The sequence below is a fragment of the Nannobrachium achirus genome, assembly GCF_963921795.1.
Source record: "Nannobrachium achirus genome assembly, chromosome: 5".
NCBI lineage: Eukaryota > Metazoa > Chordata > Actinopteri > Myctophiformes > Myctophidae > Nannobrachium > Nannobrachium achirus.
Window position 1 is genome coordinate 26,599,126 of NC_137814.1, and position 27,013 is coordinate 26,626,138.

The 27,013-nt window shown below is 45.7% G+C and overlaps 3 protein-coding genes across 4 annotated transcripts in view; 1 reads left to right on the plus strand and 2 right to left on the minus strand.

Moving 5' to 3' along the window:
- LOC308285878 (histone H1-like) overlaps positions 1 to 27,013 on the minus strand; it is a gene marked incomplete at both ends in the record, with an annotated part of 500,380 nt that overhangs the window by 340,776 nt on the left and 132,591 nt on the right. The gene's annotated exons all lie outside the window — the stretch shown is intronic.
- Positions 22 to 909, plus strand: LOC308286081 (G-protein coupled receptor 35-like; the record flags this gene model as incomplete). The annotated part of the gene is made up of 1 exon (XM_080727041.1): positions 22 to 909. The coding sequence occupies one exon, from the start codon at positions 22 to 24 to the stop codon at positions 907 to 909; it is 888 nt and encodes a 295-aa protein (XP_080583167.1).
- LOC308285868 (semaphorin-6B-like) overlaps positions 16,895 to 27,013 on the minus strand; it is a gene marked incomplete at its 3' end in the record, with an annotated part of 43,216 nt that continues 33,097 nt past the window's right edge. The window contains 4 exon segments of the mRNA XM_080726756.1: positions 16,895 to 17,455; positions 17,457 to 17,992; positions 24,077 to 24,138; positions 25,871 to 25,948. Coding sequence (XP_080582882.1) covers positions 16,895 to 17,455; positions 17,457 to 17,992; positions 24,077 to 24,138; positions 25,871 to 25,948 — 1,237 coding nt within the window.

The window sequence follows — 27,013 nt, forward strand, 5'->3', positions numbered from 1 at the left end:
TCCCCTCAGCCACAGATGAACATGGATGGGAACAGCACCTGTAATGTGGACAAGATAGAAGGTGTGGCATACACACTGTTGTTCCTCCTGGGTCTGGTCCTCAACATAGCAGCACTGTGGGCCTTCATGGTCAAGAGAAACTCCTGGACAGACGTCCACGTCTACCTGGTCAACCTGACTGTGGCAGACCTCACCCTCATCCTCTTCCTCCCGTTCCGGATCTACGATGCCTTCTACTGCCTGGAAAAAAACACACTCTGCACTGTTCTCCTGTCTGTGCATTATGTCAACATGTACACCAGCATCCTGACCAGCACCGCCATCAGTGTCCATCGCTTCCTGGTGGTCAGGTTCCCGTTTCAGGCCAGGTCTTGGAGGAAGAAGAAACAGGCTGCCTTCGCTGTGTGTTTGACCATTTGGACTGTAGTGGTGACCCTGTGCGCAGTTTTCAGAGCGTCTAATCACCCTAGTAAACTTTGGACGTGCTTTGAAAGACGTAAAGATAATCCACTAGATCTAACCTTCCTGGTGGTTCTGTTGACCGTAGGCTTCCTTGTTCCATTATTGATCATTGTGTTCTGTTCCAATCAGATCCTTTGGACTCTGCCAAGGGAAAAGGGTGACTCGTCAGAAAAGAGACGCGTCACCAGCATAGTAACAGCAAACATGGTTGTATACATCGTCTGCTACACACCCTTTCATGTCAGCCTCCTTATAAACAACCTCACCGCACCGGCTTCAGACTGGGAAATAAAATTTACCAGTACACACATATTTTTACTCGTGTCTGAATGGCTTGCCACCACAAACTGCTGTCTGGATTTTATCAGCTATTATTGTTTGCTGAAGGTTTTTCAGCCTTTGCTAAAGGAAAGAGCACTGGTCACCTCTGTTTGCCAAGAGACATGATGGCGACATCCTATATCCAACATGGCGTCAAGCTGGACTTATCTTTGTTGAGTCTATTAAGGACGGTGTTGGCCGTGTCGGTATAAGGCCTTTAAGTATTTTCAGTTTTACTGTAGTATTATCAAGGCATTGTATTGGCAAACTGGTTAATAAACCAGACCGCACAACACCAACCCCTGGCGGTAGTGGTGTGATAGAGAGAGGCTGGCACCGCCAGGCTAGGTCGGAATCCCTTGCAGACTGATCTGGAGCTAAACGACTTGATCATAATTAGGTATTTTAAAAGTTTACTGTCCAAGCAGATGGCAGACTCTATCGGACAGTGCTGTGCACCTGGCTTCAATCCCTACCCAAATGGTTATTATATGAATTCCCAAGGTGTGATGTTATTTCTCTTGCCTTATGACTCTGTTTGCACTTCTTGACTCATTTTATATAAAGTTGTTTCTGTTTTTATGTGATGGTTTGGGTAATAATAATAATAATAATAATAATAATAATAATAACTGTGCATTGTGGCTTTATTGACACATGCACTACTGCACCCATATACATACTGTAAATATGCTATATAGGGCAGGCCTCTTAATGTCAGACCACATCACGCATCCTTTTCCTCTTTTGGCTGGTTTCCATGTCTGTACTGACAACAGAAACAAGCATTCAGACTGAAGAGCACACACACAAGAGAACAGTCCAACTGAAGAGCAGAGAAACACAGCAACTATTTTGAAAAAGATCTATGAATAATTGAATGACAATTGTGTCAACTCTTTGTGGGTATAGCACATTTCCAAAACAAGGTGACAGTGTTTAACAGAGAACCTGGTTACTGTAGGTGGGTATCAATACATAAGCAGCAAGACCCATGAAAAACTGCAAATACAATGCTATAAAATACATTATGATCTGGCCAAGATAAGACATGAAAGGTAGAATCGGTGGAAGAAACGGGATGATTATGAAATAGTCAATACAGGAAGTAAAATAGAAGAACATAAAACATACAATACAACCATAAAACCTGTCAAATAATAAAGCAATAAAACAAGAGGGGATTATGAAAGGCTTACTCATAAAAGCTCATTTATAAAAGAGATTTTAAAACACGGTACATGTTTTCTAGTGAGAGAGATTCCATTAGGTCTGTGGTTCTCCATGTGGGGCCCCGGGGACCCCCAGGGATCCTTGAGGGGGTTCCAGGGGGTACCCAGCAGGGGATACCCAGCTAAAAGGAAATATTCACACATCCTCTTCGTTCAGATGCAGGTGCGTTGGACAGTGACAACTGAAGCAATCATGAAAAAACGTATTTCATGGACAAAAATCATGAAAAAACTCTGCTCTAAGCTTGCTCAGCAGCTTCAGTTTTTCTTCAGATTGATGAAAAGATTGATTGTTTCAGTCCCTCTGGACCTTCATCAAAGGGTGTCCTACATAGTTAGGAACCAAATGGAAACAGACATGTAACTCTGAGAGTTATTCTGTAATTCTGAGAGTCTACCTTAGCCTACATGTCTGTGTCTGATCAAATTGCGGGTCCTTGAAATGACAAACTGCATTAGGGTGGAGGTGTATGAACATGAGCAGCAGACTTTGAGCTGCAACCTACCGTACAACAGTTTACAGTTTAAAGTTTAGGCATTTTAGCAGACACTTTTAATCCAAAGTGACTTACAATAAGTAGGTAATGTATCACTATAATGACCCAGATAATATGTCAGTACATCAACAACAATATAACAAACAAATGCATAGGAATATCAATCTAGAAAAACAATAACATAGTTAGACCATGCACCTAATAAGTAAAAAGCGTTTCTAAAACCTAAAAAATGCTAACTAGCTTCATATATATGAGTGTTACAGTAGTGCTATGAGTAAGAGGTGCGTTCAGTCCACCGCGGAAGCTAGGAAGTGTACATGTTTTCTAGTGAGAGATTCCATTAGGTCTGTGGTACAAGAGAGGAACAACACGTCACACTACATGTCACAGCGTTCTGAGGTTTGAGTATTCATGCTTCAGTTCACAGCACACAACTCACCACGACACCACCACCAACCATAAACAAGGAAGTGGGTGTGGTCTTGTGCCCGTCTACTCAATCAACTGTGAGATTTAAGAAGTGACCTTTCGTTTTTACACGACACCGTCTGTGATAAGGTCTTCCATGACACATAGATTGGCCTTAAAGAGTGTCACTGGCGGTTGACAAGTCATATTATGTAGGGTTTGGACAATAACCCTGATCTATATTTAAACAATTTAACTGGACATGAACTGGAGTTGTCTTGTACTTGGTACGCCTTTTTCCACTCTACAGCAACTCTACTCTACTTTCGAGCTTCAACATTCAAAAAACACTGAAGGAAGTTAAAACTCTTTACTGGTAGAAATACAAACTAACATCAAATTTCTCCCAAAGGAGACAATAAAGTAACCTTGAACCTTGTAAAACACATTAAACATGTTATTTATTTTAAAAATAGTTCATCTTTTACTCAAGAGGGTCAACGCCTGTTGCAAGTTGACAATGTAATGTGTCCAGGTGTGGTTCAGCTCTATGGAACGTATGGCATGAATGTGCTAATAAAATATTGTTTTGATGCTCATATTAATCTTAGGGAGTATTATGTTTGGTTTTAGTAATGTTTAGGTTAAGTATGGTTGATAATAAAGTAGATTTTCTCCTGATTTGTCTTTCTGAAAAACTACATTTTAGTATGAACATCTCGGGAAGATTGTGCAGCTTGTGGCGATTGGCTCTATTATTTAGTTCAGTGACTATGGGGCTAAAGAGTGGTTCAGAAGCTGTGTTCACGTTCACTACAAGAGGCCATCTAGGCTACTTCACAGAGGTACGTGAAGTAAAGCGGAGATGGCATGTTTTTCTATCCTTTTTGTCTTATAGGAGTAGGACACACTGGACAGGGGCAGAGTCACAGATAAGGCAAACAGGAACGCATAATACAGGACGCTATTATTGTTTTCAAAGGAGTAAGGGAGCACTTATTGTTTTCAGGACAGCGCTTAAAGGACACTGGAAGGGCACGCGGCAGGGCAGGGGCAGAGGTCACGGTCAGAGTCATGACAGCCATGTGCCGTGAGCTTGTAGATCTGCATTTTTTAGAAAATACTCGAAACCAAAATAGGTGTAGGCCTACTACAGGATGGTTTCAAGTGATTAATGTAATTATGGTATTAACATATAGATTTCTATATCGCTATTTCTCTTTATCTCCCTGTGTGTGTGTGTGTGTGTGTGTGTGTGTGTGTGTGTGTGTGTGTGTGTGTGTTTGTGTGACTGAGTGTGTTATGTTAAAAATAGCACTAGGCTGTTCACTCAACCTTTAGCTGACCTTATAACTCACTGTGTTGTTACAAAAGGCTCATGGGAAGTCTGCCGATCTGGCCTGGTGGGTCGATGTGAGGCCTATTCTCAATTTGCGCACACTCATGCACACATGCACACTCACTCTATCTACACACACTCACTCACACGCACACGCACACACCTTGAGCAAGACTCTGAACCCCTAGTTGCTCCCGGTGAGCAGGGTGGTGGTGCTTTGCATTCTTTCCTCTGCCATCGGTGTATGAATGTGTGTGTGAATGGGTGAAGTAATGCTCTCTGTAAAGCGCCTTGGATAAAGGTGTGCTTTAAGCTGCGGCTTCAGCCTAATCCTTTTCGGAAACATTGTTGCGTATTTATTTTAAATTGTTATTGTTTTAAATGTTTTCTTTTTAAACATTGTATTTTGAAAACCGAAATAAATAAACCATACCATACACACACACACACACACACACACACACACACACACACACACACACACACACACACACACACACACACACACACACACACACACACACACACACACACACACACACACACACACACACACACTCACTCACTATGACAGAAAATCTAGAATTTGCCACGGACAAGGCCTGTTCTTTGCCTGGACATACCCCAGCTTGTCTCTTCTCTAGCCTGAACCTCACCCTGACCAGAATAATCTAGGCTGGTCTACAGCACACTCTTGTGGTGGAAAAAAAGAAGAAGAAACAATTGGCAGGCTTTAAAGGCATGGGTGATTTTCTTTGGTTAAAATAAATGTTAAATAGCTCTAAATGTTCTTCTTTTTCAGTAACAGGAGTCTCCGTGTCTCTACAGCTCTTTATTAATCGGAAAATGCATTTTCAGGCCAGGATACCAATTTTATCCAATCAAGATAGATAACATACATAGAACATAGGCCTAATGTAGGCTAGATTAAACAAGTGAAATTGGAAGTGATGACACAAAGAAATGAGCAGCGTGTTGCTGATTCAATTCCCGATCCCGACCAGATTTGATATGCGTCACTCCCCGTCTCTCTCCCCTTTTCCTGTCAGTCTGTCCTATCAATAAAGGCATAGGGGGGCTTTTAAGCCATGACATCATTTTGTAGGCAGAGGAGAACTCTGCCTCCAGAGCATTTTCTGTCCCTCGCTATTTCAACAGATCCGAGACAAAAATAACGACTAAAGTATAATTCTAACACTTTCCTTTCAACAACAAAGAGAAGAAAAATGTGTAAATAGTAAAAATAGTAAAAAGATTCACGGAAACTGGGGGCAGAAATTCTCCTCTGCCTACAAAATGATGTCATACTTAACAGCCCCTACATGAGCTGGAGAGACAGGGAAACTCCTGTAGGCTACTGAGCAAACTATATTAGGCCTATCTCTTGTATAGCCTATTCTTCTATAATGATTCTAGAATATAGTGCTTTAACGTTTTAACAAACTGTTTTATCCAAATATATTGGCCTACATTTAAAGATCCCATTGGTCAAAATGTAGTTTCTCCTTTTAGTTTTGCATGAAGAAGTTGATTAAGTTGATTCAGCTGCACAATCCTCCATGTTTCATAAACCATTCTAAATCAATCTCGATTGTCGATATGGTCTTCAATCATTGAGCCGCCAGGGAAGGAGGATTTGTGGTTGTAGCCACGGCCAGAAGCAAGTCTTTTTACACAATGGTGGAAGTAGCCTACTGAACAGAGTATGCTAGGCTATGTAAAAGTATAAAATGTTGTGAAAATGATTTCACAGTCTGCAGTGTTGCTACTGTGTAGGCCTACGTGTACAAGATAAGATTAGGCCTACCTGAACATGTACATAAGATTACCTGAACATGAGTTTTCTGGATAGCCAAATGTCATGTGAAGCTTGACCAATCCTCAGGATTTACTATAGGCCTACTCCTCCATTGAACTCAATAGACTTTTGGGGTTTACTACAGTAGGCCTATATGAAGTCTTAGGCTACTCATAAAGTCATATAAAACTGGAAGAGAACAACAGTGTGTTGCCCTACCACACACACACACACACACACACACACACACACACACACACACACACACACACACACACACACACACACACACACACACACACACACACAAGGAATCTATATGGTATTATTGATCCAGGAGAACCCATGCAGTCAGTCAGTTAGTTAATTGGGGAGACATGTCTGGCTGCAGACCACAGATTAGGGGGGCGGATTGTGTGAGGGATGCTATTGGATAGTATGAGAATGACTCAATCCGCCCCCTGGAATCTCAATCCACCCCCTATGACGTTGCACGGACGGGGCGGAAGTCTGGTGAGGGAAATGTTTCAGAGTCCTGCTGGACTTAGAAGAAAAACTGATAAGCCGTTTTTCTTCTGAGTCCTGCTGGACTTAGAAGAAAAACGGCTTGTGAGGGAAATGTTTCAGAGTCCTGCTGGACTTAGAAGAAAAACGGCTGGTGGGCCCGGGGGGTCCCTGGAGGGGGTCCCCGGGCGGCGGTGCTCGGAGGCCCGCCAGGGACCACCGGGGACCGCCGCTGGTGGTCCCCGGTGGTCCCTGGAGGTCGCCAGGCCCGGTTTTCGGGGCCTGGCGCCGGCCCTGGGGGTCCGCGGGGGTCCGCGATGGCACCATCGTGTGCGGGGCGGCGAGCCGGTTCCGACGGTACCAGGCTCGAGCGCGAGGCCCAAAGGGCGGTTGAATAGGAGCCTAAAGCGTTTGGCGAGCTTGGGTATCTGCTATAGAAGCGAGATTTTTTCTAAGTCCAGAATATCCACAGGTCCCCATGGAGCTTGCTGGTATAGAGGCCGGCGCTGGGTGGAGTGTGGCCGAGGAGGGAGCCCCTAGTCGGCCTAGAGGGTGTGGAGGGTCGGCCCTGGTGCTCTGGAGCTCCGAGCTCCAGGCTCCCTGGCTCAGTGCCCACTTTAAGCACTGATAACACTAAAAGGCAGGGGCAGGGGAGACAAGCTCAGGGGGTCCCCGGGACCTCCAGAGAACCAGGGACCACCTTTTGCATCCCAAACCCGAGTAGAGACACCCATCTGGGCCACTTTCCGCCCAGCACCAGCATACTCGACCACCTCCGGAGCTCCAGGGCCGGGGGGGCAGCGCCGTCGCCGGCCTGCCCCACCGAGAGTGCCCCCAGGTCGGCCTCGAGCGGCGAGGGGCCGGCCCCTGGGCCCTGGAGCTCCGGAGGTGGTCGAGTATGCTGGTGCTGGGCGGAAAGTGGCCCAGATGGGTGTCTCTACTCGGGTTTGGGATGCAAAAGGTGGTCCCTGGTTCTCTGGAGGTCCCGGGGACCCCCTGAGCACCAGGGACCACCTTTTGCATCCCAAACCCGAGTAGAGACACCCATCTGGGCCACTTTCCGCCCAGCACCAGCATACTCGACCACCTCCGGAGCTCCAGGGCCGGGGGGGCAGCGCCGTCGCCGGCCTGCCCCACCGAGAGTGCCCCCAGGTCGGCCTCGAGCGGCGAGGGGCCGGCCCTGGAGCTCCGAGCTCCAGGCTCCCTGGCTCTCTCCCCCCCTCCCTCCTTTGAAAAACTCTCCAGAGCAAAGTGGGAACTTCCTCCATCAGGATTGAGATTCCAGGGGGCGGATTGAGTCATTCTCATACTATCCAATAGCATCCCTCACACAATCCGCCCCCTAACATACTATCCAATAGCATCCCTCACACAATCCGCCCCTAATCTGCTGTGGTCTGCAGCCAAACCCACTTGTAATTGGGTGCCATGGCATCAGTCAGACTGGTCTGATGTCACACATTATAACTCGCACAGAAGATACAGGTGAACAATGTTTCACATTAAGCTAATTACCTGAGGACCCCCTAAATTTGAACTAAGCAATGAGATAATGAACCGCAACAGGAAACAGGTGCATGATGCGTTTGCTGTTCCTGTTCCACCTTTTGTAAACCTGAGGCCGCAGTTATGCAAAGAGTCTATTCTTGCTTGAAGCTGGCATAAGGCGTGTTTACGTGTATGTGTCTGTAATCTATTGCTATGACGATGATGCAAACACGCCTCCATTAATGAGATTTTTTATACTTAAGGCATGCATGCTTACAGCGACGCCTTGTGTGTTTTTGGTGGCAATAGGGGTGTCTAAGTGTAAGTGACATACTTTCAGCTACTGTAGCCTACCTCAGCTACCTGCACCTAACATTCAGCGTCTGCCTCATGCTTCCTTGACGACAGCCAGCTAATGAACATCTATTGCTAATGAGCAGTAAAGCCTCGAACAGAGTCGGGTCCACGGTGGAAGGCTATCCACCGCGGTGTAGTGCAGTGTAGTCTTTTTGAGTCATAAAACTACAACGTTAACGCTCAAAAAGACTACACCGCACGGCGCACGCGGACCCGACTCTGTTCGAGGCTTTACAGTTGAAGTTGAAGCAGAGACAACCGAGAAACCTTTACTAAAAAACAATTGAGATATTTTATGTGTAGGGCCTAAATATCTTTACAGGTATGTGTTTAATAGATCACTCAAGCATTATCCAAAAATGACTAAAAGCGCTTAAGTATGGGACATTTTAAAACCTCGTTTAAACCTGTAGCAACATTCCACAAGGAGGCCAACTTTTCTCATCCTCCTTATATTTTTAAAGGTGCATTCTACTCAAATACCATTTATATTCATGTTTATGCTTTTAAAAGTAAAGGTCCACTCAAATGTTCTCATTTCGAATCATAACAAACTGGGCTACAACTAGCCTCGTACCCGCCATCTTCCGGAAACCATTTCATCCTCCTGGATAACGGAAGTTGTCCGTTTACTAGGCTAGGCTACAACTGTTTAAATACAAAAAATATATAATTGCTTTCTTATTCTCCTTATTAGCCTCTGCAGAGACTAACCAGGTGATAATAAAAAATATTTTGAATTTGTGTAGATAAATGGTGGAAGTAAACATCAACATTATTTTACACAATACAACATCCCTGTGGCTGTTTTTGGCCACCTGCATGATATTGTCTCTCTCGGCTGGAAACTTCATTAGGCCTATGTCCAAAACTCAAAGATGGCAAAAGTAGCAGATCTACAAGCTCAAAACGTGGCTGGTCTGCTATTTCTGTATGCTTTTGTGTGATGCTGTAGACAGTGTAGAGCATTCATTAAAAAAAAAAAAAAAAAAAAAAAAAAAAATATATATATATATATATATATATATATATAGCCAGAAGCAAGTATTTTTACACAATGGTGGAAGAAGTACTGTATTTCTTTATGCTTTTGTGTGACGCTGCAGAGCATTCATAAAACAAACAACAACAAAAAAGACATAGAAAAAGTTAGAACATGGAGATAAGAGGTTTCGGCCCCGACAACAACGGTGATATCGTAACTGTGTCTCAAAGTTATATCCAAGTTTCAAATGTGCATGTTTTTTCGTAAAGTAAAGCCTCATCATATAAGACTGTTGCACAAAACTAGTGAAAATAGCAGATCTGCAAGCACACAATGCCTCGCATCATTTTTTCTTTTTTAATGATAACAAAAAAGGAAGGTTTTGGACATAGACTACAAGGTTTCCACCCGATAACGACGATATGTGATATTGTACCATCATACTGGACTCATCAGTACATTATTACACACAGCAGTCAGTAGGGTTATGTAATGCCATTTAATAGCAGTACCCCAGAGATGGATGCGCATGACAACATGGGACTGTCTCGGTAAAACCGCTCGACTCAGCAGACATCAGTCAAAGAGAGGAGGAGGAGGAGGAGGATGGAGAAGGAGGAGGCTCAGCTCTGCTTGGAAATCAGGCCTGCAACTCCTCTCTCCGTCTCAGCCGTCACCACGAGGGAAGAGCTGGACTGCAGCCCATGGTTCAAGGTAGGCCTATAAACACTGTATTCTCAGCGTTGCCCACCGAGCGATATAAAATCAAACAAAATGAAATCCCCCACACACCTATAAACACAGTCCTCGTGGGGAATGAACGACCCCGGCCCTTAAAACCAAAGAGATAAGATATACACTACCCCTTCAAGCCTGATTTATACTTCGCCGTACGACGGTGTCACACGCACCCCCCAAAAAATAGGTGATCTACACGCTCTCAGCGAGTCGCATCCGTGCCACGGTGCGAACTTGCAGATCCGCGCCATCTTTCGCCGTCGTGGCTCCGCCGTACAACGTGGCATAAAAAAGGGTGATTTTTCTTTACAATATTTACATACAGTACAGTACATTACAGATCCTTTTGAAAATGCAACAAAAAAAAGGAAAAACATTTTGTGCTTTTTTCCCTCCCGCCTTATAACTGCACATTAATCTCACTATGAACATACATGTTTATGAATACATTCACTATGAAAATAAATGTATGAATACATTCACTCAGTATAATGTCACTATGAACGTAAAAGTATGAATACAGATAAGACGCCTGACAATTATAAAGGGCCCCTTCAGTGGGAAGTCAGTGGAGAAAGGGGCGGGGCAATTGCCAGGTGTGACACCTGGGTGGCAATTCAGCAGAGGCAAGGAGTCAAATCAGGCACGAAAAACGGGGTGAAAAACACAACTTTACAGTGAAAGATGTGGTGAATGTGAAGAGGTGGGCCGTCTTATCTGTAAATTCACTCACTCTCAACGGGAACCCCCGCCTTAGTGCAGCGGTTCTCAACCTGTGGTGCCTGGGCCCACTGATTTTAATGTTAATACAACATTAATATTAAATAAATTAAAACCTCACTATGTAACTTTTCTTAATGAATGCATTTTAATGTTGTCCAATCGGTATGGTAGAGTAAGTTAATATGGCATAACTTATACAATCTGTATGGTAGTATGTTAATACAATATAACGTATGCAATCTGTATGGTAGAGTATGGTATATATATATATATAACATTGTCTACCTGCTCTAGATGGTGTCAAAGGTCATGTCTCACCTAGACACAAGATCTGACACAAATTATGACCTGATGGTCAAGATTCAATTTATCCCCTGAGCAAGCAGGCAGGCTCTATCAGCTTCAATGGTAACAATTTCTGCAGTCGCGCTGGAAACCGGGCTCAAATCCGTGGTAGAAAAGGAAAGTTACATAGTGCAGCTTAAATATAATAAGAAATTAAAGTTGCGATTCCCGATGAATAGGAAGCTAAAAGTTATACAATGTTAGTTCCATTGATCCAAGCCGTAACACGGTGGATGGATCGATCATTCAAACAAAAACATGCTCTGAAAATGCAACATGGCCCGGGTGCCCACCCATCTGACCACTTAACACAGCAGCATCAGGTGGGCTTGGTGAACGGAAAGAGGGCTTACCAGATTTCTCACGGTGCGTTTTAACAGCGGGGCGACAGCCGGACGTATTTCCCGTTAGTATTTTCCAAGTGCATTATTTGTCAATTTGGCAACTATACTGGCGAAGTGGCCATAGCAGGTGAAGAGGCGATAGTCGAAATGTGGGCGGAGAAACATCATCCAAAGACATGAAAATATTTTATCTTTGGCGATTACCAATTACCCAATGGAGGACGTACGGTAATGACGGCAGGAGCGCTCACTAGGAGAGAGTAGCCGGCTGTTGCCCACTGTTAAAACGTAGGGTCAAGTGGGCCCCGGTCCCAGAAAAAGGTTGAGGAAATGCTGCCCCCTAGTGTATGGCAGTTTGTTGGCAAATGAACAGACAATCAACAGGCTTCAGCTGGACATAGGATAACACCCTCAAGCCTTGAGGAGAAATATACATTACATGGCATTCCTTTACAGCGCGTCTCAGTGTCATTATGAAGGTCTGCTTATGAACTACTTATAAAACCAGCACTATTATACAGGACATAAACTGCTCAGAAATCGTCATCTTTGTCAGTTCATGTTATTAATTAATATCAGCGTTTACATAATCATAATCATAAAAGTCATGAGAAAAGTGGCCGTATTGGTTCACTCATACATTATTTACAATAGGTAATATAAAGGGCAATTAATACCACAATGTCTCAAAGTAGTTTATAAACATACCCTCAATATATATAATATATACAGTACATATAGTTTGATAGCATTCCAGGGGCTTGAATGCTTTGAACGGTAAAGGCCAGTCAATGGGAAAAGGAAACACATTCAGCATTTAAAGGCAAAATGACAAAGGTACAAACTATTGAAAACATCAGCATTGCAGTACACAGGTTAAAGGGTTTTTTCACTTTACAATACTTCTGAGGTCATTTTAACGAATTAACGTCTAGTCTGGATTTTTTTTTTTCTTTTTTTTTTGGTACCCGATACAGTTGCTTGATTCAATATGTAGATATTTTATATTCTATTTATCAGACAGGCTAAACTGCACTCTCGCGTTGTATCTATCAGACCCTTTCTGGATAAAATGTCCCATATATTGAATCAAACAAATTAAAAACAGTCTGTGCTGCTGCACACAAATGCCTGGGTAGATGCTAAAATGACCTCAGAAGTTGTCTTGAAGTGAAACACCTCTTTGAGCAGACTGACATTATCATGGCACTTTGAAACGATACAGAAAAATATACGTATATTTTGTTAAATGAGGTTTCAATATATACAAAGAAATGGAAAGGGAAAAACATTCTCATGAGTATATTCTAGATAAATTTTAGTCACTCAAAAACATAATTATCTCCCATGTAGTAGGAGTTTTGAAAATATATCTGTTGGTCATTGTCTTGTATATTTTGAAACGTATGAAATACATATGTTTTTCTGTACTTGAAAACACTATTGTTTTGTTTTTTTTGTCTCAGGTTTTTACTTTTTCTTTTGAAATGCTCAGGCAACAACAGTATGCCAGTCAAAGTTTGGCACATATTAGATGATAAAACAAAAGGCATTTTGTTTGTCTCGGTTGTGGAGTAGGGGGATGTTTTAAGCGACCTTACTTACACAGTAATACATCCAGAGTAATAATTTAACTATGAGAGTGAGCAATTGGACCAGACAGGGTCTAATTGCTCACTCTCAATTAAGTTAAACGAACAAACACTGAGGGATTTTAGTGTGTTACAGGAAAATCAGCGTAGCCATGTGCAAATATGAAATGCCTCCTATCCCTGTCCACAAAATACTCACGTCAAACGTCCCAAAATATACAACACCCCCCACCACTACCACTACCCCAAAAAATAAATACATTAAAAATAACCTCACCCGGGGTGTAGAGCCACATCCCCCCTTGCCCTCGCCTCTTCATGCTCACACATGACAGGAGGTACATTTCCTTGCATTTCTAGTCACAATGACTCAGCAACAAAGGCCACTTTTCAAGCTGAGCCCAAACTGGGAGATCTGTAGGATATATCGTTGCTGTCGGGCAGAAACATCCCATCTAACCACATTCTAACTGTTTGTGTTTTTTCGTAAGTTAACGCTCTGCTTCATCATACTACAGCGTCACACAAAAGCATCAAAAGTAGCAGCTCCACAAGCTTCGCGACGTGTTTCAAGATTGTCAATGTGCTACTTTTGATGCTTTTGCATTTGAATCCTGAAAATAAACGGTTTTGGACATAATGAGGTTTCCACCCGACAGAGACGATATGCATGTACTCATATAGCGATCATCATCATCATGGGAAGGACGAGTCATTCTGGGTTTCATTGCGTATTATCAAAGGTTTGTTTTTCCGTATGAAGATAAGTCCGCTATGTACAGGTGAACTATATACTGTATTGCTGCCCTCGCTGTCCCGACTTCCGTACGGAACCGTCGTTTGTTTCCGTCTTCCAAGCAGCGGCAGCAGCTCTGACTTAAAACGTCTTAAATTTGTGTCAAAACTGGCGTCAAGAGAGTTTCATGGCGGTCGTCCCAGGTCGCCGACTTCATCTCACAGAGTGGTTCTTTCTCACTTTTAAATTCGTTCTTTCCTCTCATGCCTTTTCTGTCCCTTCTTTTATCCTTTGCTCTCATTCATGCAAATGTTGTGTTGTTGATTTTAACGGTCCCACCCCAACCCCCCTCCTCCCCCAGGGCTTCGGACACTTTGATGGGCTGAATATACGGTCCCATTCGGGTCGGTGGGAAAAACTTCCATTTTGTCCGATGGCGCTCGCTTGAGGGGAGCCAGGGCAAGTTCAATCATCAACACTGTAAACGTCATCTTGTACTGTATCACCTCAATAAAACCGTGTGTGTGTGTGTGTGTGTGTGTGTGTCACAAAGGTGTGCATGTGCTCGTGTACGTGTGTCAATGTGTGTCAAGTGTCAGTGACACGGACAAGATGGCTGTTGGGGAATACATACAGCGCATTTAAGTTTTTGTTTGCATTCATGCTTTCGAACAAACACCGCCTCCCCCCACCGTTCCGTCTGTTTACCTTTCTGTCTGTTTAGTTACCTGCCGGTGTGTCTGTGTATCTGTTTGCATGCCTGTCTGTTTGTCTGCTCACACTTTGTGTCTGGCTGCGTGTTTAACTGTTTATCCGTCAGTCTGTCTAAACGACCCGTCCCGTCACAAACGTGAGCTTGTAGATCTGCAAAGATTTTTATACATTTGAAAACATATCTGCATAACGAGTACTTTCTACTTTTGTTACTTTAACTACATTTTCATGCCGATACTTTTGTACTTTTACTCAAGTAAATTTTGAATTCCGAACTTTCCCTTGTAAGGGTGCCCTCAAACCAAATTACCTATGAGAGTGGAATCTGCGTTCTGCCAATGCATTTCAATGAGAAGGGAGCGTTTTTTGCAGAAATCCTCTGCTGGCATGAAACCACTTCACTCTCATTGAAATGCATTGGCGGAACGCGGATTCCACTCTCATAGGTATTTTGGTGTGAGGGCACCCTTACTGGGTATTTCTCCCCTGCCGTATTGATACTTTTACTGAAGTAACATATTTGAGTACTCTTTCCACCACTGGTGTCATTATAGAGAGAGCGCGCAGCTGGCACCAATACTGCTGACATTTCAGTCCCGCTCGGCGGGCCGGGGCCGGGCCACGCTCTCCGCTGCGGCGAGGGTGAATTTATGGCCCCCGTGTTCATACCAGACGACCGAGGGGGAGGGGGGAGGAGGGGGCAACAGCGCGTGCGCACGTGCCTTGCATCTCCCTCGCTCGCAGACACACCGGAATCAATGCGCCCGCCGCTTTACAGTACCTGTGGGAATGTGGGTGCGTGTGGGAGAGAGAGAGAGGAAGGGAGATAGTGTGTGTGTGTGTGTGTGTGTGTGTGTGTGTGTGTGTGTGTGTGTGTGTGTGTGTGTGTGTGTGTGTGTGCGTGTGCGTGTGTGTGTGTGCGTGTGTGTGTGTGTGTGTGTGTGTGTGTGTCTGCATGTGTTCCGGTATTACGTGTGTGTTCTTCAATTCATCAGCACTGTTAAACGATTTCCCCCACAACCTCTACGCCAGACTCACACACACACACACACACACACTCAAGCACACGCACAGGCACAAGTGTGTTCACACGATGACCTCAGTCAGCGGCTCCGCTTCATTAGGCAGACAAATAGCTGTTGCCGTCGTCTCCTCGCAGTTTGAATATGCAGACGATGCAAACAAATAAAGTTTGTGTTTGTTTTTCTTTCTTTTCCTTTTCTTTTTTACAACGGGGGTTGTCGTGAGTTGACATTTTCCGCTCCAGCGGTGCGTGGCGGTGCAGATCAGGCCCTCAGTCGTCACATCATGTGAACACTGTGGACACAACAAGAGGGAGAAGTAGGGACAGCTCCAGACTTTTCTTTGTCATTTTAAACCCGCTGGCATTTGAAGCGCTCTGTTGACAGCCACTCCACACCCTCTGTGCGTGCGTAAACTTCGAGGTCGGTCGGCTCTGTACTCGGTCCGCTCCTTTCTTCTTTCTCCCCCTCTACAACCGAAACGCTTCGCCGAAAACAGACGACTTTCAAGCTGTCGCCGCGTTCCGCGTCGTCAGCTTGTGGATCGGCTGTTTCCGGCAAACCGTTACTGGCCAGAATAGAGGAGGATGCTGAGAGTTGGAGTGGTTGAGTTTACGCGTCCCTGGGTGCAGATCCACTGCACGCATCACGGGACGGGCATCGATAAGTGGTCGCCGCCTCATCTCCTCATTCTGTCTCCGTCCTCTGTTTTAATCTGCCCTCCATCCTTCCTCATGTTCCTTCCCTTCCTCCATGTCCCCCCCCCCCCCCCCCCCCCCCCGTCTGCTCCCTCTGTCTGAGGGAGGGAGGGCGAGCTGCAGCAGCAGCAGCAGCAGTGGGGAGAGAGAGAGAGAGAGAGAGAGAGGGGCAAACTCTGCAATGCAGACACAGCAACAGCCCTCCAACTCTATCGTCCAATTAGCAGGCAGGCAGGGGGTATGAGTGGCAGACCACCGGTGGCCAATCGCGAAGAGGAGGGAGGGACCGGCCGCACGGTGGAGGTGTGTGTGTGTGTGTGTGCGCGAGTGTGTACATATGTGTGTGTGAGGAGGAGGAGGGGGGGGGGGGGGGGGATCATAGGGGGGGGTTTGCCTGAGAGACGATCAGAAGGTCTTGAATCACGACGAACTTAGTAAGAGGAAGGGGAATGGAAGGAGGGGATGAGAGAGGGATGAGAGCAGGGAGAGAGGAGAGGGAGAGAGAGAGAGAGAATGGCGTGAGACCTAACCGTAGACATGGAAAGCCCCTCCTCCCCCCTCCTCCCCCCTCCTGTGCTGCTATAGCGCTCATTGGCTGGGCTGAGTCCTCTCCGTGCAGGTCTTCTTGTTCATCAGCTGACTCAGATCCACCAGCTCGCCCATCTCTCCTCTGCCCACCAGGGCTCCTCTCAGCAGCGCCCGCCCCAGGCCGGGCGTGTGGTGGGGGTGAGGGTGAGGGTGGGGGTGGGGGTGGGGGTGCGGGTGTGGGTGTGGGTGGCCCATGGCGCCGCCGTACGGCATGGTGCCTGCGGGCGCCGGGGGCAGCGCGCCCACGGGCACCATGCCGCCGCCGTGGTGGTGGTGGCTGCTGAGGATGTAGCCCTCCTGGGCGGGGCCCCAGCGCAGGGGCAGCGGCTCGCCGTACTCTGCCGTGGTGGCGGCCGGGGCGCTGGGGGCCGAGACCACCCGGCGGCGCTCCGGCGAGTCCTGCGGGGTCACGGGGTACACGTAGTCGCCCGGCGTCGACTTCCGGAGCGGCGCCTTGTGCGGGGTCCCGCTGCGCACCGCCTTCTCCTGCTTGCCGAGGCACACATAGTGCTGGCGCTGGGGCGGCCCCGCGCCGTCGGCGGCCCCGCGGCCCTCGCCCCCCGCGCCTCCCGCCCTCCCTCTGCTGGAAGAGCCGGCTGGTCAGGTAGACGGAGGCGGGCAGGGGGCACGGGGAGCCCAGGCCCACGGAGCCGCCCCCCAGGTACGTCTGGCTGGTGTCCCAGCCGCCCGAGTTGGAGTCGGAGAGGCGAAGGCCGCGCCGCTTCTGCTGCGGCGTGTGCTCCGGCGTGGGCAGGAACCCGGGGTCCAGCTCGCCTGACTTGGACCAGCCGTTGGGCATGACGAACAGGGTCTCGCCGCCCTCGCCGCAGGGACGGTCGTGGTCGTGGTCGCGGCCGCCCTGCCGCGTCACGCTGAGCACGGAGCCCGCCATGCCGGGGTTCAGGTGGCCGCGGTCGCGGCGCTGGATGGACGACGCCGGGGCATTGCGGCGGCTGGCCGGCTTGTGGGCCATGATCCAGCAGACGGCCAGGCCGGAGAGCGCCGCCCCGATGGTGAAGGCCGAGACTGCGGACGCCACCAGCAGGTTGAGGGACACCAAGCTCTCTGGTTCAATGAGCAGACTCTGCTGGAGGATTCCTAGTGAGGGACAAGAGAGGACAGCCATCACTCTGCTGGATGATTCCAATGGGACCAGAGGGGACATTTAGCACAGAACAAGACACCCTCACACCAATCAATCCTCCATTATGGGTATTTGTCCACAGGGAGAGCTGTTTAAAAGCCTTTATAATACAACTAGCGCTATGCTACTGCTCCTATTTAACTCAGGGTTAAGACTTTTGACAAACTTTGTGTGTGAATCTCTGTAAAGAGTTTAAAACCAAACCACATGACTAAATCGGCAATTGACCCTTCGCTAACAACCACCCCAACCTGTCCTTGTCCAATATCACGTCAGCAACGAGTTAGAAGGGCGTTGGCAAGCTCTGCTTCTCATCTTGCATGTTATGACAGCTTTTTCCCATATAAATAATTGATCATTTCAGGAGCAAAAGCTTCAAAATATCTCCTAAATCTAGTCTACAAAGCCTGCAGTAGGCTATGCACTGGAATAAATTGCATTACATTATTTCAATATTAACAACAAACACAGGTAAATGTTAGAGGGTGAAACAGTATCAACTCAATCAACTTTAACGTCATTTATCACCGGTCCGGACAGGAGTTTTCATGTACCGCACGGTAAGGCTACATACCGTAGCAGCAGTTCATAAATAGACCAACACATTAATTATTATACAGTCAGGGTACTAAACGTGCGGAATCCGAAACAAAGCCAGCCCAGCAGCCGTCAACACCTCAGCATCAGATCACTGCAGATTTGTACATTGTTTGTTTTAAATGAGTTTACACCACCTGGCCATCACCTGAGCGGGTGAGTCAAAATAACATTGACAACATTGACAGCTAGAGTATGACAGCTGACAACCAGTTTAGCAACGGTTGCTAAGCACTTTTGGGGAGGGGCTTTGCGAAGGGTCAATTAGTATAGTCACATCTAATGAGCGTCAATAGCCCCACCCCCTTGTTTGCAGTACTCTGACATCATACTGTAGTACTGACATCACAGACTGGCCTGGACACACGGAACACCATGTATGGGCATAAAGATCTCATCTGCCCTACAGGAAAGAAGAAGAAGAACGGGCACTCCAACATGGAACACCATATATGGGCATATAAAGATCTGCCCAACGGGCACTCCAACATTACTTCGATACTCCTACATTCTCAGAAGAATCCCTCAGATACTGTGCACACCCCTGTGAGCACACATCCCCGGGCACAGGACTAATATACGTTTATTACATCACTCATCCAATCACCCACGCATTTCATTCTCAGACCGCTCTATTTAAACTGGAGGTTTGCACTGCTCATTCCTGCTTGCTTGCTTGCTGCTGCCCCTCTCACCACTGCGTGTAGCCTAACTAAGTAGATTTACTTAAGTACTGTACTTTTAAAGTACAATTTTGAAGTATTATACTTTACTCGAGTATTTCCAGTTTTCAGTACTTTGACATCTCGGATCCAAATGTTGTACTTTTACTCCACTACAATTATTTGAAAACTTTAGTTAATAGTTACTTTGCTGATATAAATGATTAGAAAACATACATTAATCCACTTTAGCCCTATTTTGTAACTAGGCTATTTGAAAATAGACGATCTACATTTTTCAAACATTTTGTACTTTTACTTTTGGTACTTTAAGTATATTTTGATGCCAATACTTTTGTACTTTTACTCAAGTACATTTTGAATTACAGACGTCGACTTTTACTTGTAACAGAGTATTTATATATTGCAGTAGTGATACTTTTGCTTAAGTAAAACATTTGAGTATACTTTTTCCACCACTGCTGCTACCTTGCATAAAATTGCTGCGTACCCTCCACCACCCCAGCTACCACCTGTGGTTTTGGATTGGCTGTTTATGTACGGTGGATTCGGAGTCCCTATGGTAGAGAGATGCGCTTTATCAGAGTACCTAAAAGCAGATCCAATTCATTGCCAAACCATAATAAATACATGGCTCATTTTACAGTATATCCCATAAAATATATTCTATCCATTCATAAGTTGTCTTTATCCATTCATGAGCTGACCTGACAGAACTGCCATTATGCCGTTTTATCTTGAATATTTTGACATCAAAGCTGAAAGGCTTCTATGGCCACAGTCGCCTCACAGGAGGCACAGATTGTAACGCTTTTATTCCATTTCTCGTTTGAAATGTTATTTTCTTCAAAAGGTGGGTTATGATTCATTCACACTGACTGTAGCATCATATTCTAGAGATAGAGCTTGCAGTTTTCTAAGCATACTGTTGCAGTCAGGTAGTGGGGGGGGGGGGGGGGGGTGCTTGGATTCAGAGAACGGGTGTAGACTACTGAAGCAAAGACAGTTTGAGAACCACTAATGCTTCTACACTGTGTGTGTGTGTGTGTGTGTGTGTGTGTGTGTGCGCGTGCGTGCGTGCGTGCGTGTGTGTATGTATAATATAATACATACACATAATATTATTATAATATAATATAGTTATAAAATACATTTATAAATCAAGGACATTTCTGTTTATTTTTTGTATCGAAAAAGTATCGAACCGTGACACCAAAATGTCGTACCGAACCCAACAGTGAATTTTGTAAACAATTGCACCCTTAATACACACACACACACACACACACACACACACACACACACACACACACACACACACACACACACACACACACACACACACACACACACACACACACACACACACACACACACACACACACACACACACACACACACATAAAAAAAACATCTCCCTGTACTTTAAGCATGTCACCTATTATCCTTGATTTAAAGTGTAAAAATACTCAAGACGTCATGCTGGCTGTTAACACAATCAAAACATTTTCCCGTCTCCAGCCTGGCCCTGAGGTCCTGTAAGGCCCCGAGGCCTGCACTTGTCATCAGCACCAGCTCTCTCTCTAAAAAAGAAAAAGACACAACAGCTGACATAACTCTGCACTTTACTTTCCTTCTCTCTCTCTCTCCTCTAGCTCTAAAAGTCCCACTTATACTTCGCTCGCTGATGCGTGCTCCGGTCCTGAAAATAGACGATCTGTGAGCTTGTCGATCGGCTATTTTCACGATTGCGTAAGTTGGTGTTTCCATGCTGCAATCTGGCCGGTGAGTTTAGTCTTCTTCTCTCCGCCATTACCTCAGAGTTTCCAGCCAGAGTTATAATCACTCCCATCTGCATCTGCAGACGCTGCAGCAGGCAGCAGCGCATGTCTGTCTGTCTGTCTCTAGTACTACATTTAGACTCTCGGGTGGACACCTCATACACCTCATACCTAATAGTTACTAAAAAGTAGTAGATCTACAAGCTCAAAACGCAACGCTTTGCACCTTGTTTCCAGCTTGCAGATCTGCTACTTTTGTGCAACGCTGTAGTATGATCAAGTATATGTTACTGAAGTCCTGATGTCACTCGTTCATCCTTTGGGTCGCGGAAGTAATTTCTATTTCTCTATAGAGAATAACATTGGGTCATCTTAAAATCGTCTCATATAAGAATTGTGGTCCAAAAATAAACAAATTGTCCCAGGGATATTGTCAGGAAGGTGACTGTATCATTTATGATAGTCAGTCACTCATATTTGATTAGAGATGGAGCTCGAAACAAGGGTAGCCCGATAACCCGATAACAGATTTATTGATTACCCGATATCAATAAGCTTTGGGCTTATCAAGCTTGTTATCGAGCATAGCGGCCCATGATGTCATGTTTAAACAATCAAGACAAGAGGCGATCAAGAAATTATTACAGTACTATTCATAATATAAAGCCATTTAACACTTATTGCACACTAATGAATGATTGTTTTAATGATATTTAATGATAATATTTGTTACTTTTGTCAATATTGTCATCTTCATAGATGGTGGTCAGCCACAAACTCACAGTCACAACAACTGGCCAATAGAAAATGTACCAGTTCTGTTCAGAATTTGCCATCTCACGTCTTTCCACACAATATTAGAAAACACTCAATAGTGGGCTCGATAAAAGCCCAGCTCAATAAGCAAGATCGATAAGGTGCTCATTATCAATAAAAATTAACAAGCTCCATCCCTATATTTGATACAGTCTGTTTCTGGCAAAACTATTATCTAATTCAGCTTTGTTTTCGCACTGTCAGTTGATGCCTCATATCAAGTGTCAAACCACCAGGATCATTTCATTATTTTTGGAACACAGTTCTTATTTGACGCAATATTATACAGCATGTCTGTGGGAATTCTCAGGTAACATTTATCTAATACATGACTTTTACTTGCAATGGTAAAAAAGTCAGAGCACTTCCTCCACCACTGCTTCATGTGCAGACACAGCAGCAGCAGCAGCAGCAGCAGCAGCATACGTGTGTGTGTGTGTGTGTGTGTGTGTGTGTGTGTGTGTGTGTGTGTGTGTGTGTGTGTGTGTGTGTGTGTGTGTGTGCGCGCGCGCGCACGCATGTGTGTGCGTGCATGCGCGCGTACGTGTGTGCGTGTGTGTCTTTCAGCGCTGGGGTCACGGTCTGGCAGCTATGCAGCCTGGGCATTCTGGGCTCTACATGATATCTGCTTCTGAGGCTGGGCTTAGAAAATGGAGGAGGCCCATGCACACATACAGAATACTGTATATCAGTCTAACAGGTGAGTCTTTAAAAAGGGGTTTCGTGGAACAGAGCAAGCCTTCCTTTTCTTCTGTTGGACCGCAGAGCAATTGACAGGATTTGAACTGTTGTTTTGAAGATCCATGACACTTTAAAGTTTTGGCTAGAACGGTTAGCAGCCGGGAAGACGGCCCTTGCTCTCATTGGTCAATCTTGAGTTCCTCTGTGCCAGTGATAAAGTAACTACATTAAGTACATTTACTTAAGTACTGTACTTAAGTGCATTTCTTTGTTATTTGTACTTTAATTGAGTAATTCCAATTTTCGAATACTTTGTCCAGATATTTGTCAAATTACATCACCAGAGCGTGACGTGAGTGACAGCACGAGTCAAAGTATTGGAGTGATTGCTTTCCCCGGCCGGTTGCGTGAACTGGTCTGGCCCCAAGAAGCACTGGAAGGGCGTTTTGCAGGAACCAAAAAGTGGAAGAGCCAATCAGCCTCTGTCAATCACAAGGCCCTGAGTGCAGGGGTGTCGCACCAAATTCTGGGCCCTAGGTACAAGGATTCACGGGCCCCCCATGCATGTTCTTCATAGGGGGAGGGGGTTTAACCCATTTAGACTGGGAACGCATTATTTTGTGCTTTAATTATTGAAAAATATCAGATATACAAGCTCACAGCACAGCACAGAGTGCCGCACTGCAAGCTTGTAGATCTGATATTTGCTGGCGAAGAAAAGAAGCGCTCCTTCAAACACCGTCTCCTACGTTTGGAATAATAGCATACAGTATAGCCTATTCAGCCCAGAAAACAAAAGCCCCCCCCCCCCCCCCCCTTGTATCATCAGCATTGAGGCCTGCATGTCCCCCCTACTCTGCTGCAGCGGAGTACCGTCAGCTCACACCCACTCTAATCTACCTGTCTCACGCTAGCCTCGTAAACCAGTCTCTCGAACAGAAGATGGGAGGAGTCAGTTTACTAGGCTAGTCTCACGCCCCTGCACTGACCCGAGGGACGTGAAGGTGAAACCACAATCCTTCCCCATTCCACCACTTCCACCTGCCTCAGCTCTGAACAAAAGAACCCAAAACAAAAGCCTCACTAATATCCCTTTCAAAAGAAAGTACCTCCGCGAGGCGGCGATGTTAATCCGGCTTAACGAGCGCTAAAAACATGAATTGCACTCGTAGGAACGGACAGTGAGGCTTGCGCCCGTGATGATTACGGCAGTTTCGTCGCGAGCAATGTCCCCGCTCGCCACTATCTGGACTTTTCTCTCAGTACAAGGTGTCCTGTGAGAGAGGGGAGGAGAGCCAGGCAGGTTGTAATGAGGCATCGAGCCACTAGATGGCGTCTGCTCTCAGCGAGTACAGCCCTGTGTGTGCATGCGTGTGCGTGCGTGCGTGCGTGCGTGCGTGCGTGCGTGCGTGCGTGCGTACGTGCGTGCGTGCGTGTGTGTGTGTGTGCCATCCATGTCACTGCATGCTGCAAACCTTACCGTCACAGTCTCCCAGCAGTGAGGTGGTGTTTCCGTACTCGATGTCCTGCTGGAAAGGCAACCTGCGGCAGAAACACAACGCAACGGAGGAAGATGAGAGATTAGGTCATTTAATGCCTGCAGGCTGCAGGCTCACATTCACTGTCCTGTCAACACTCCCCCAAGACAATGTCTCTTCTCAGAGATGTGACACCGGAGGCGCTGTGGGACTAAATAAATACTGTGCACACACACACACACACACACACACACACACACACACACACACACACACACACACACACACACACACACACACACACACACACACACACACACACACACACACACACACACGAGTGTGTGTGAGGACTTGTTTTACTATCAATGAATAAATGAACTGTTTCTAAAACTAGTGATATGAAAGCCAAGGTTTTCTAAGCATACTGACACTTTATTGTTACTATATTCACCTTATTCCTGGCCCTCTCTAGGGAGGCTGCCATTGCCTTTTACAGAGGGCGCTAGAGAGTTTTTCTCTGTGTGCTGCTTCAAAAACATCTTTTCACTTCCTCCCAAGTAAGGATGTGACAGGTTTGCCAGATTTTGGCCAGATTTTGCCAAAGAAATAAGCAACTAAGCTCAGTTTTACTACTTAACATTTACATTTGAAAATAGCAGATCAGCAAGCTTACAATGTTATTGAAATATTGAAAATGGGAAATTGGTGGCTGTCCAGAACCGCCGATCCGACTGATACGCCCATTGTACCAAAGGCTCTGGCTTTCACCGTGCCCCAAATGAGCCAATTGATTACCATGGCAACTCCAGCTTGATTTGGCAAATTTTCCACAGCTGTCGAATTCCCCACACTTGCCATTTCACAGTCACGTTTGCAGTCTTCAGACATTCTGTGTTTACCCCTGCACAAGGACTTTTCCGTATGGCTAAAAAAGGGACATATACAGTGGTCATCTATGGGTCAGTACACAGTCAAATGTGTCCGTGGTAAAGACTTTTTTCGACCATAATACCCAATTAATGAATGTCATGTCTCCAGGTTTTCTTCAGACTATGTATGACACCGTACTCATGTCATACCAATGGTGGTTCTCAAATGTTTTATTAAGGACCTAACTAAGGACCTCCTTAAATGGACGACCCCTGGACACATACAGAAAAGTGGTTACAACGGGCACTCTGATAACGGGTATATAATGGATATTGCATTCCCTATTATTATTGTTCCCAAGTAGGCCGGTACCCGACGGGCATCTGTATACCAGTCTAGTTTCTTCAACATACTCTATATGGCTTAAAGCTTACAATGTGTGTGTGTGTGTGTGTGTGTGTGTGTGTGTGTGTGTGTGTGTGTGTGTGTGTGTGTGTGTGTGTGTGTGTGTGTGTGTGTGTGTGTGTGTGTGTGTGTGTGTGTGTGTATGCATTATGGAACACATCCTCACAGCAGAAGGGTCCCACGCGCCCTCCTTACACCTGTCACTGCGTGTGTGTGTGTGTGTGTGTGTGTGTGTGTGTGTGTGTGTGTGTGTGTGTGTGTGTGTGTGTGTGTGTGTGTGTGTGTGTGTGTGTGTGTGTGTGTGTGTGTGTGCGCATGGTGCACATATTGAGATTACATACAGCCATCTGACTCATTTGTTACAGCGTACCTTTTGTCTATAATCCTCAGGGGGGAGTGTGTGTGTGTGTGTGTGTGTGTGTGTGTGTGTGTGTGTGTGTGTGTGTGTGTGTGTGTGTGTGTGTGTGTGTGTGTGTGTGTGTGTGTGTGTGTGTGTGTGTGTGTGTGTGTGTTCTCACCGTGTGCCGGGTCTCAGGAAGGAGCAGGTGCTGCCTCTAGTCCAACCACAGTAGGGGTCTCTGGAAGCAAGACAGCTTCTACACACACACACGCACACACACACACACGCGCACACACACACACACGCACGCACGCACGCGCACACATGCATAAAAGAGTGAGAATACTTGTCATTGTCACTGATGAAACTCTGATGAAAAACATTGCTATCCCCCAAGAAAACAAAAGAAAACCAAGCTGTCCATAAATAAAAAAGAAGGATAAATGTAGCCAGTAAGCCTGGCTGCAGATTATAAAACATGGCATCTATTTCCTGCTGCTGGCATCATTAATGTTGGAGTTTTACCCTTTTGTATTATTTCTGGGACCACATGGATAGAGTTTGGGAGACGGACAGACTGGAAACTGCTTGCACTTAACCACATAGGGTAACTACTTAACTACCTAACTACCTAACCACTTAAAGGTCTCATGACATGCTGTTTTTACAAAACTAAAAGTCTTTATCATGGTCCTTCAAACGGGTATTAAAAGGTTTGAACTGAAAAAAAGAAGAAAAAAAAAGATTGTGCTTGTCAATCATCGCCTCTGCTCCGCCTCCACTGGGGGAGAAAGAGAGGGGAGGGGCTGGGAGGAGAGGGAGCGGGATTGCACGTCTGTGACATCCAAGACAGGGGGCCAATCATTTCACTTTTCTGAGAGCCTAATTATTCAGGAAACCCCAGACCCCAGAAAATCCACTGAATGTTCAAATTCAAGTCTTTTGGGTGTAATTCACCATTTGTCAAGTCCCGCCTGTTGTCCCACCTCTCTTCGCACCCATTGGTTACTGTGTCCTTTCTCTCCATCCACTACCATTGAAATTCAGTTGGTTCTTGTTGTTATTTTGTGCATTCAATTCCAATTTTAAACTTGGTTTCAGTAAAAAGGAGCCTCTCGGGTGCAGTATAGCGACAGGGGATGTTTTTAAATGTTTCTATTTCTCCAAAAATTATGTTTTAGCAAATTCAACATAAAAAAGGCAGAACCAGGGCGGGACAAGGCAAAATAGCCTGCTGGTTGGTCAGTCAGGTCAGGGACCAATCAGAAGGCTGACAAAGGGTGAATTGAGTGCAGGAAACCTATAAAAAAGTAATTTTTAA